General features: G+C 39.0%; 1 protein-coding gene across 1 annotated transcript in view; it reads right to left on the bottom strand.

Moving 5' to 3' along the window:
- TXNDC16 (thioredoxin domain containing 16) overlaps positions 1-6,466 on the bottom strand; it is a 101,465-nt gene extending 94,999 nt beyond the window's left edge. The window contains exons 1-3 of the mRNA XM_005867909.2: positions 6,356-6,466; positions 5,489-5,793; positions 5,254-5,336 (exon numbers count right to left, since the gene is read on the bottom strand). Coding sequence (XP_005867971.2) covers positions 5,254-5,336; positions 5,489-5,651 — 246 coding nt within the window. The 5' untranslated portion in view covers positions 5,652-5,793; positions 6,356-6,466. The remainder of the gene's footprint in view (positions 1-5,253; positions 5,337-5,488; positions 5,794-6,355) is intronic.
- Positions 6,467-12,144: the final 5,678 nt, after the last annotated feature.

Raw genomic sequence — 12,144 nt, 5'->3', positions numbered from 1 at the left:
TCTGGGATTTATTTATCTTCTATAATTGAAACTTTGCTGCCTTGAGCGGAGGCCACAGCCGGCCAGGGCAGATGGGAAGCTTGGCTTCCTCCATCGCCGGGGCAACCAAGCCTCCTGCTTGCTCCAGCTCCGTGGCTGCCGGCCGCCATCTTGGTTGGGTTAATTTGCATATAGTCGCTCTGATTGGCTGGTGGGCGTGACTTGGGGCATAGCAAAGGTACGGTCAATTTGCATGTTTCTCTTTTATTAGATTAGATAGCCATACCAGCTTTCATTAGGTTATCATTTCATGATATATCTCTTTCCTTCATTTACTTTGAAGATTTCTGAAGCCTTTATTGTAAGGTGCATTTCTAGGTAATATGGCTTGATGGACTCCATCCACCTCCACTCCCTCTGTAAGGTGCATTTCTAAATAGCATCAGTTGGGTTTGGTTATTATACCCAGCTTAATAATTTTGGTCTTAATTGGAACATTTAATCCATTGTTTTCTTCATCTACCTCTGCCTCCTGAAATCTTAACTTTTGAAGACAATCTCAAGATGCTACTTTTTTATGAAGTCTTTCCCAATGCCATACATGACCTTCCATTTCAACAATCAGATATGAGCTCTCTTTCCTTTTAACCACTATGGCATATTATTTGTATCTCTCTTATTATAATTGGGTTCTGCTATTTATTAAAATGATTTGAAAATGTGTTTTATCCTTCCTATTTAGAATATAAAGTATCCAAAGAAATAGACTGAGTCTTAATCATCTTTTTATCCAATAGACTAAATATAGTGAGCTAATTTTAATCTCATAAACATTTACTGAGTACTTCTTATGTGCCAGGGACTGAGCTAGATACTCAATATAGGTCTCTCTTATTCACCACAGTGTCCCTTCCATGTAGCTTGGTGACCTCAACTATAAAATTGAGTTTAAATTATGTTAGTTCATATAAAGGTACCACTGGGCATGAACCTCAATATTCTACTCCAGTTACTAGACATACAGTTACTAGTTACTAGATAAACAGCGTGACTACCCTTTTTGAGTGTCATACTTAGTCTATTATTTCATTTTTAAATTTCAGTTTAAAATGTTATTCATAGCTCCTCAGAGATGAGAGCCATTATCATTCTAGAGTGTAATCATCAGCTGTTCATTAGTTGAGACCCCTATACAAACAGAATTGAATATTTTTTAAGGTAGATAGCCATGACATAATATATATATATTTGGTTTCTGCCTCTGGTTCCTGACACAGAGTTCCTAAAACCCTTGTAATTCTTGAGTGATAGGCATGCTAGGAGCATTTTTGTTCTAAAATTTGGTCTTTAACTCCAGTTCCTGATAAAAGAGCTTCTAAAACCCCATGAAGGGTCTTTTTTATGCTAATGAGGTGACTGGTGGCTGGGGGCCCCTAGATAACTTAAGGATAGGGACTGGTTGCCAGAAAGCATCATTAAGAGGGCTGGAACTTCAGTGTAGTTGAAAGAGGGATGCGGCCTGTTGGCCGCGAGTTTAACATGCTTGGCTGTAGTGGATACCACAGAGAAGGGAGTTGGGGTGGGGGGAGTTAGTAAAGGTAAAGAGGGCCAAATATATGGTGATGGAAGATTATCTGACTTTGGGTAATGGGCACACAATACAATATACAGATCATGTAACATAGAAATGCCACTTGAAACCTATATGATCCTATTAACCAATGTCACCCCAATAAATTTAATTTTCTTAAAAAAAGAGGGTTGGAACTTTCAGCCCCACCTCCCATCCTCCATGCAGGAGATTGTCTATCACCAATGGCCAATGATTTAATCTGTCATGCCTACATAATGATGCCTCCATAAAACCCTAAGCAGTCGGATTTAGAGAGCTTCCAGGTTGGTGAACACCATCCAAGGCCCAGGAGAATGACACACCCCAAACTACACTAGGACTGAAACTCCTGTGCTCAAGACCTTGCCCTATGCATCTCTTCCACTTGGCTGATCCTGAGATAGCCTTTATAATAGACCAGCAATAGCAAGTAAAGTGTTTCCCTGAGTTCTGTGAGCCATTATAGCAAATTATCCATTTTCAGGAGGGGATGGTGAGAACACCCAATTTTCTGCCAAGTCCTATAGAAGTTGTAGGTAACCTGGAGACACACTACTCGTGATTGGCATCTGAAGTGACAGGTGGTCTTACAAGACTGAACCCTTACCCTGGGGGGGTCTGTGCTAACTCTGGGCAATTAACGTCAGATTGCTTGGTGTGGAAACATACATATCTGGTGTAAAAAGTGTTCTATGCATAGAGGGAACAATATCTCTTTAATAGCCAAGGTTAGTTAACCTTTCTGCCCTGGGAACTAGCTGCAGAGACCAAGAGGGACAATAGCCATCTCTTGGAGGAGGAAGGCTAATGAACTAAGAACAAATGTACACAGTATAGGAGAAAAAGGGATTCTATGGAAAGTAACCTCACAAGGTGAACTGATCATAAATTCCTAACTGGGGAGGTCATGATGGGTAGTCACACCCCAGGCATATAACTTTAGTAAAAGATTGATCGTTGCCTTAAGCAAGCCCTGTCCTTGTTTCTGTGCATCAAGGTTAACACAGCTTTGTGTTAATATCACCACCTTTTTAGACCCTCCTTTTAAAGTGTTGAAAGCACATAATATTAACTATCCTATAATCCAATCCCCACCTTACTTTCTCCCACCTCCATGTAATCATCCTTAAATTCCCTCCTTAATTTCAAATGCATTAAAGAAACTTATTCTCCAGAGCTTTTGAAATCTTTCTCTTTTTTACCCTAGCCAGTTTGACTCAGTGGACAGAACATCAGTCTTCAGACTGAGAGGGTCCCAGGTTCAATTCTGGTCAAGGGCACATGCCCAGGTTGTCGGCTCAATCCCCAGTAGGGGGCATGCAGGAGGCAGCCAATCAATGATTCTTTCTCATCATTGATGTTTCTATCTCTCTCTCTCCCTTCCTCTCTAAAATAAATATATATATCCTCATCCAAGGGTATTTTCCATTGATTTTTAGAGAGTGGACGAGAGAAGGAAAGACCGAGAGAACCACATTGATTGGTTGCCTCCTGCACATACCCTGACCAGGGCCCGGACCAGGGAGGAGCCTGCAACCCAGGTACATGCCCTTGGCTGGAATCGAACCTGGGTACCTTAGGTCTGCAGGCCAATTGATACTCTATCCACTGAGCCAAAGTGGCTAGGGCCAGAGCTTTTGAAATCTTGCTTCTCAGGGCATGTCATCAGTTTGGCTCAAATAAACTCATAACAGTTCTCCACAGGTTTGGACATTTCTTACATCGACAAGAGAAAGTCAGGTAGGCACTAATCTGAAAGAATTTAATAATCCCTGGGTTACTTCTCATTCAGTTTTCTAAGGTACAAATTCTAAGCTTAAACTAAATGAAAGGCTTATGTACCTATCTAACCCATGATGCTTGTGGAAATTTTCCATAATATTCCATGGCAAGTTTGAAATTCTTTTGAGAAAAAAGTAAGTATATAATTTCAAGTTAGGTTGTTTTAACTTTCCTAAAAATAAATGAAACTGCAACATAAGTAATTATACAAACTTAAAACAGAAAAGGAAAAATATTTCAGGTACCTCAACTTTGGTACCTCTGTGGTAGGCAATTAGACAGACATGAGCAGAGCAAGGACAAGGGGCCAGGTACAAAAGGTCACCAGTGGGGAAAGTCCTAGGTGCCTAGCAAAGGGCAATTGTAGGGTGGACCTTGCCCCCAAAGAGACCTTTCCTCCCCTAGCATATCACTGGTCATTCAGTTTAGACCTGCTGACCTTTCCTCCCTAGAGATAATATTTAGGCCTCAGTTGTATTTCAGCTCCAGGCCCAGAAAAGCAACAAAACCAGATAAGCAACACTATGGCTGAACTCAGGACCAGCTGCTTTAGATAATAACCTCCTGCCCTGGCGCTGAACAATCAACAATCAGTGGAGACCTAGACCCTGAAATGACATACCCGGACACCTGCTGAAGATGCTATTAAAATCTTCCCCTGGGACCTCCCCTAAAATCTCCACCCTTAAAACCTTTGGACTGAGGATCCAGTGCACTCTCCCTCCAGGAACACTGGTCTGCCTTTCCCTTCTCTCTCTCCTTCCCCCCAGGCATATTACCTTTACCTTCCTCACTCCCACACTCCAAGGGCCCTTCCTTTACCTCTAAATTGTTTCCTAAGTCCATTCTCCTACTAATTACTTTTTCCTCTGTGATTTTTATAAATAAACTAGAGGCCCGATGCATGAAAATTCGTGCAAGAGTAGGCCTTCCTGCCCTAGCTGGTTTGACTCAGTGAATAGAGCAATGGACTGCAGACTGAAGGGTCCCAGGTTCAATTCCAGTCAAGGGCACATGCCCGGGTTGTGGGCTCGATCCCCAGTTGGGGCTGTGCAGAAGGCAGCCAATCAATGAGTAGGCCTTCCTTCCCCCAGCTGCCGGCACCGGCTTCCCTCCGGCACCCGGGACCCAGGCTGGCTTCCCTCTGGCCCCAGCTTCATCAGGAAGGACATCCGGAATGACGTCTGGTCTAATTAGCATATTACCCTTTTATTATTATAGATGTTCTCTGAATTCTTTCCTGGCCAAAACTCAAGTACTGAGCCCTAGCTGGTTTGGCTACGTGGATAGAGCATTGGCCTGGAGGCTGAAGGATCCTGGGTTCGACTCCAGTCAAGGGTACATGCAGGGCTGCGGGCTCGATCCCCAGTAGGGGGCGTGCAGGAGGCAGCCAATCAATGATTCTCTCTTATCATTGATGTTTCTGTCTCTTCCTCTCCCTTCCTCTCTGAAATCAATAAAAATATATCTATTAAAAAAAACACAACTCAAGTACTGAGGTTGCTGAACCCAGGTCCGGTCTGACCCCACAGGTCTAACACCTTCCTACCACTTACAACACCTTCGTTTGTGCTAACAGAAATTTAATAAATTATTGAATTGTGATATATTTGTCAGGCAAAACAAAAGTCTAACTATAGGATTGAAAATTGACACCACAGTCCCAATAGAATAGTTTACAAAATTAAATTAAATGCCATGCTAAAGAGTTTCAAACAGCTTTTTTCCTGTATATTTATTAACTTATACAATAATCTGGAACGTCTGTGCTTGTTTATTCTTATGAAAAAAAGGCAGAAAACTACATAAGCATTTTTAGATAGTCATTTAGATGTAAAATGTTTGTCACTAATAATTTATCAACATAAATATCCTTCTACCTTTGCAACTGAGATTCCATAGTCCTGGAGAGGTTTAACAGCCTTATTCAGTTCTTCAAGAAATACAGAGGTACTTGGAGAATCTAAAATAAGAAATGTTTTATGAATGTTTAATGATTTACCTCTTAGGAAAGATAAATTCTTAAAATTAAAGCCTAACAATAAGTTTCCTCTGAGCATACTGATTAAATAGCAATAGAAAAGTCACATAAGTCAGGATATAAAAAATACTTACCAGCTTGACAAAAATAAGCTAAGGAGGCTTTTCCTGCTTGCAAGGTACTAAAATATTTCTGAGGACTCAGTTCTGGTAGAGAGTTGACTGCTGACTTATAAACAATGCACATCATGACAAAAGAGATGCCAACTCTAAATCCATTGAAACTAAAAGACATCATCAGCTGTAGTTATATATAAGCAGGAGATGCTGTCTGCTTTGTTCACTGCTGTGTTCTGTTGCCTCAGACAACACCTGACAAGAGTAGGTGTTCAATAAAGTTTTGCTGAATTAATTTGCTAAATAAATAAATGAAGTAAAATCTGCAAAAAAAGAACAATATGAGGCATTATTTTTATATATTTGATTTTGATACCTTATTCCTTTCTAGAAAATATCTGAGATGATATATAATGACATTGATTTGATAATGCTAATGCTATTGATTTTTGATACTTGCAAAAGATATCAAGAACATGTAATATACTAAGTATCTTAAGTTTAATAAGTAGTTACTGGAGTATGTGAAGCTAATTGTCATTTTTAAGGGTTCTAAAATTTATTATCTAACATCCAATTAATTTTTAAATTGGGCATTTTATCCTTCCCTACCGAGAGTGGATTTACAATTAACACACAAACAGCTATTTAATACCATTAACATGGGAGTGAGACATCAAAATATATGTCTACTATGTTTACATTCTTTTTACTTTAAACCCCCTAACTACTTAACAGTCCTTCTTAATACACATTTTTAATGCTCAAGACTTTGATTTATTTATACAGCTTAGAAATTCAAATATCTTTTCAAATCACTTCTCTTTTCTGAACTCAGATTTGTTCTAGATATCCTCCTCGCATCTTCTTTCATGCTGTACTTACTTCCATGCTGTCCTCTGTATCTGCTTTCAATTCTCTTCTGTTTTGCTACTTCTAAATTTCTCTTAAACAATATCTTCTTTCAGGAAACTCTTCCATTGATAATCTATATTATCTATGTTTAAAAGAAGATAGGAAAATTTGCATAATATAAAAATATACTTCTAGAAGGTAAACATATACCCACAGGTGTAGTTGAGAATTTACTTTAATTTTTCTTTTCAAACAAAAGATCACTATCTTAAAACAGGACACAAGGGGAAAAAGCAAAAATTGCCCATAAGGATAGGGGTAGAATTTTTCCATAAAGAATAAAATGATAAAAGAATGAAAAAATTAGGAAAAAATTACACTAAATTGAATATTTACTCTGGTCTTTCAATATTATCAATAAGCATATAACACTTCTCCCTAAGAAGTAGGTATATCTAAAGAAGGAGCTAATTACTCATGATTACTTCCTAATATTCTTTTCATTAGAGCTAATTTATATCAAACAGTGAATGAATTTGCCATCAATTTTTAATAATGAGCCAAGAGTTCAAAACTCAAGTAGAATGAGGAGTGAGGACTGTGAGCAGTATCTAAAAAAAAGTAATTTTAATGATCTAATTAAGGGGTATCCTTGACATTAAAATTGATTCTACAGTACAGCCATTTTAAGGCAGCATATTTTAAAGTGACTATATTAATGGGAATGGTTTAAAATAGGTCATCCAAGATTTTCTTTATATTCTGGAGGTGGGGAAATGCATGCATCCTGAGACTAAGGGAATAATGATATACCAATGAAATAATTCCAACCTAAGTAAAAGGTAAAATACTTAAATGAAAGCACAATTGAAAGAGTCAGTATAAAATATCATTTTTCCTGTCTCTGTGGTTACAATTCAATTATTTTAACATTAAATTGGACATTAGGGTTAACATATGATTCTTTTCCCCTAGAATGTATTTTGTAGCACAAAAAGTTCTAACTGCACATTCAAGACTTGAATACTTTCCCACATCTATCATTGGACAAATGACAATGGACAAATGAGATTACACATGTCAAAGTACTGTGAATTTGGACAATTAGTGATGTTGCTGATTATTCTTATATATTCTTAGAGATAAGAACTCATAGGTATCCTTGCAGTTTATCCCATCCTTGATAAATTGATTATTTAAGGAATTACTTAAAGCAGAGACTGCTGCACAGGTCAACTTGAAATAGAGTTTACATGGTCATAACAAAATAAATACTGAATAATGATATAGCCAAATCTATGGCAACCACAGTTGAGAAGATGGGAGATAGAAAGTAAGGCTTGCCGAACCGGTTTGGCTCAGTGAATAGAGCATCGGCCTGCGGACTGAGGGGTCCTGGGTTCGATTCCAGTCAAGGGCATGTACCTTGGTTGCGGGCACATCCCCAGTAGGGGGCGTGCAGGAGGCAGCTGATCGATCTTTCTCATCGATGTTCCTAACTCTCTATCCCTCTCCCTTCTTCTCTGTAAAAAATCAATAATATATATATTTTTTAAAAAAAGAAAGTAAGGCTTCATGCAGACAGGGCGAGAAAAGGGATAAAAGAGCCAAATACTAATCTTTCACAAGACCAAAAGCCAAGTTTATTGGAAGCAGGAATATCAATGCCGAAAACAAGTTGAAAGTAAGTGCCTTTAAGGAATAAGACATTGGAGGGAGAAAGACACCAAAGGGACTTTTTAAAAAATATATATTTTTATTGATTTCAGAGAGGAAAGGAGAGGGATAGAGAGATAGAAACATCAATGATGAGAGAGAATCATTGATCAGCTGCCTCCTGCACGCCCCCTACTGGGGACCAAGCCCACAACCCAGGCATGTGCCCTTGGCCAGAATTGAACCTGGGACTCTTCAGTCAGCAGGCCTACACTCTATCCACTGAGCCAAACCGGCTAGGGCAGAACCTTCTTTAAACAGTGCATCTTTTCACTTTGATTTTTTTTTAAATTACCTATGTGTTAGGAAATCATTTATAGCTTCTATTCATATTAGCCCAACCTACCCCGTGGGGCCACAGAAGAGTGGTCATTGCACAGGAATAAAATGCCTTTGTACAGAGACATGATCTCCTCATAAAAATATATTTAAACTAAAGAGAAGGTAAGTATGGGTGGCAAGTGGTGGGGAAAGAGAACATCCAGTGAGAATAGAATAAAAACAAAGATACAGAAGGTACTTGGTGACTTTTCCTCCAGTTATTGGAAAATGGAACAGAAAACAGTACTTTAATGCTTCAAAAACTAAAAAAAATCAGAACAAAGTGATGAGTACACTGTGTACCTTGAGAGAAATGTGACCTCGTCAATTTGTTGAGATAGCTCATTAGCATGGGGTAACAGTTCCAGTTTTCCTGGCAGGTATAACGTAGGATTACACTTATTACCTACCTGTACTTCCCACCTCTAGCAAAGTTTGAGATCACCATGTGGCTTATTCTGGCCAATAAAATGTGAGCAAATGTGGTATGTCCCTTTCAGGCAATAGTTTTAACAGCTAGTGTGCAATATACCAGCTTTATTTTCTTTTGCCACAGTCACTAAAAATGCTCAAGTGGTGGCTGTCATCAGCATCGGTCTCAGAATGAACACAAAAAGAGAACCCACAACTGATAAGCAATGAGCATGTGTCATAGGAAGAAATAAACCTTGTTGTCTTAAGCCACTCAGATTTTAGGACTTATTATTGCAGAACAATCTAATTTATCTTCATTGATATACAAACTATAAGTGAGATGCTGCCATAACAAGAACTCCAAAATACTGGATCAGGGATCAAGCAACAAGGAAGCCTTCCCCCCCCACCCCCCCTAAGGAAACTTATCAGAGACAGGAGCTCAGCAAATGATCCACATTAAGGAGTAACAAAACATTTGATGAAATTGTCACTACAATAATTTGGAAGTGGCACATACCTAATGAATTGATGAGAATGTATCTAGGGGGCTAATGGATGTATTTATACCTTAAGAGAAGAGGCTAGAAGACGGGAAGATGAGAACTATGTGAGAGTTGCTGTTGGTTGTGCCTAATGAAATATTAAAAGAAAAGTACTCAAAGAAGAACCACCATCCAAGAGACTAGTGATTCAAACCTTAAAATAATCCTTTAGTCCCCACCTTTGTCGGGTCAGGCGGTAAGCTGAAAAAACAGCTCAGCCATGGGAAGAGCTCATAACCTCCAAAGCCAACTTCAGATGTGGTCAAGGATAATAAAAATGAAAGGTACCTCTTGCAGGGCAAAGCCAAGGACCATGGAGAACTATACTCTAGAACAGTGGTTCCCAACAATGGGGCACATGCCCCACACAGGGGCAATTTGATTTTTAAGGGGGGCAATTCGAGAATGAGTTATTAACAGTGAATTTTTTGCATTTCTTATGCTCCTAAGGGCCTCATATATAGTACATAAATATATATTGTGACATATTTATGCATTTTAGTTCTCTATTATATGTTTTGAAACTTTGCTATTTTTTTTCATATCACTTTGTATTATCATTTTTTAAATAATTTCTTAGTGACTTCTTCCTTAGTACTTCAACTGTCCTTTCATTCTTTTATTTTTTTCTTTCATGGATGCCATGTTCTTTGGAAGCTTGTTTAGACCAAGTTAATGGCCTTTTAGGCTTCCTCCAGGAAAGTTTACTTTTTGAATAATAAGTATATGTCATAGGGGGAGCATCAGGATTTTAGAGATGCTTAGGTGGGACATGGCCAAAAAAGAGTTTGGAACCACTGCTCTAGAGCATGTGTCAGCATATGAACTATCTGTTACTGGTCTATAATAATGAGATCAACATAGAAATTGAGTGTAAATGTTTAGAAGCTTTTATTGCAATTTCACACATTTGCAAATAAAATGCTAAGGGCAACAAAAGTTTTTGTTTGGCACCAAAATATTGAAAGAGCCCCCGGAGGGAAATGAGGACAATGTACCTCAAGGGAAAAACACTGATATTCCTGCTAGTGAGGGGAGGGGGCAAGGATTCACCTTCAGGTGTTCTGCAGACAGGTGGAGCAGCTGGTGGCCCTCTCCAGCCAGAACAATCCCATTTTGAAATTGGGTCCCACACATAGTACTCGGCAAACGGTTCAGCTTTAAATGTTTGAAAGACCATTGTGCTAAAGGAATCTGCCCTCCTAGAACAACAATATCCAACCATTATGCATTTGGACACATTTCCAGTTTTAAAATATCTAGCAACAAGCTTTTCTAGAAGGCCACTGATTCATTTGCCTTTTATAGGCCTAAATTACCCTTTCGATTAACCAAAAAAGTAACGGTTTTCCCTCTCAACAAAAAGAAGAAATTGACAACTGTAAACATTAAGCAAATTATACCAAGAGCTGTGGGCATCATTCTCTGGGAAAAAGACATGTTTCATATTTTGCAACAAATGGGGCACTTAATGCTTACAAAGTTCCTGTAAGAGTATTTTGTCAAAAATTAGCTTACTTAAGGTTTAATGCTGCTACTGTAGAACAGAACCTGCTCATTGAACCAGCCTCAAATAAAATGCTGATTAGATCTCATCACAACTTATCATTTAAGAACCAAAGGAGTCAGCATTGTCAACATCTCTCTACTTTACAGCCATTTCAAGATAATTGGGGAAAAATTCTTTATCTCCATCCCCACCCCCCTAGCACACATACACCTAAAAAAAGGAGAAAAGAGGAGGGTATCCACAGGTTGCTAGCTCTATCCCCATAGGAAGCAGCCAATCAATGATTCCCTCTCAGTATATCTCCCTCTCCCTTCCTCTCTGAAATCAATAAAAATATATATATTTTTTAAAGAGGAGGGTATCCAGAGTTGCAATGACACTAGAATAAAAAGTCTTACAATCAAAGACCTAAAACTATCCAGGTGTTAAGTATCATTTTAAGTAGATAATATAGGAGAAAAAGAAAAAATCTTCATAGCGAAATTGTATTCATGGCCTAAAATTTGCACCTCACTGATTACAAAAGATACAAAAAACAGGCCATGCCAGAGAACAAGTGACTCAAATCCCATAACTCTGAATTCATGCTTAATTTATGTGCTACAGCACATAACTGCAATCAGTTAACTCACTGTTGCCATCGAGCACTGTCCCCTCTCAAGTAGAACTGTACGGGCTAACGGACATACTCTAGGAATCCATTAGGTTAATTTCTTACACTCCAATAAACATGCGATCCTTCTCAAAAGCGTTGTCGGATTAGGCCTGTGAACTTCTTTACAGCAAGTTGTACCCGACTGTAGGCTGTACTGCACAACTGCTCAGCTGACTGTTCCACCTGTGAGATACCACGTAACAGCGCTAGGCCCACACATCTATCCCAGTGTGTCAGCACAGCTAGAAAGAATCCAAAACCGCCCCCACCCCGCAACCTATGAACCAGGAAGTCCAGATAGGATTTCCATCTGGGCACATGCCTGGGTTGTGGGCTCAGTCCCCAGTTAGAGGGCTGAAGGAGGCAGCCAATCAATTATTCTCTCTCATCATTGATGTTTTTTTCTATCTCTCTCTCTCTCTCTCCATTCCTCTCTGAAATCAATTAGATAGATAAATAGATAGATCTATAGATGGAGATGGAGATGGAGATGGAGATGGAGATGGAGATGGAGATGGAGATGGAGATGGAGATGGAGATGGAGATAGAGATAGAACCCAAAACACACCAGCATCCGGTGCCTGGGGTACAAAACAGACTTTAAAGTTCTCTGTGGATCACTAGCTAGGAAAGAAGGTAGCAACACTCTTCCTGGGCA

This window comes from Myotis brandtii, unplaced genomic scaffold (assembly GCF_000412655.1).
Source record: "Myotis brandtii unplaced genomic scaffold, ASM41265v1 scaffold253, whole genome shotgun sequence".
Taxonomy (NCBI): Eukaryota; Metazoa; Chordata; class Mammalia; order Chiroptera; family Vespertilionidae; genus Myotis; species Myotis brandtii.
The sequence above is the reverse complement of the archived record's forward strand: the minus strand, read 5'-3'. Positions and strand labels throughout refer to the sequence as shown.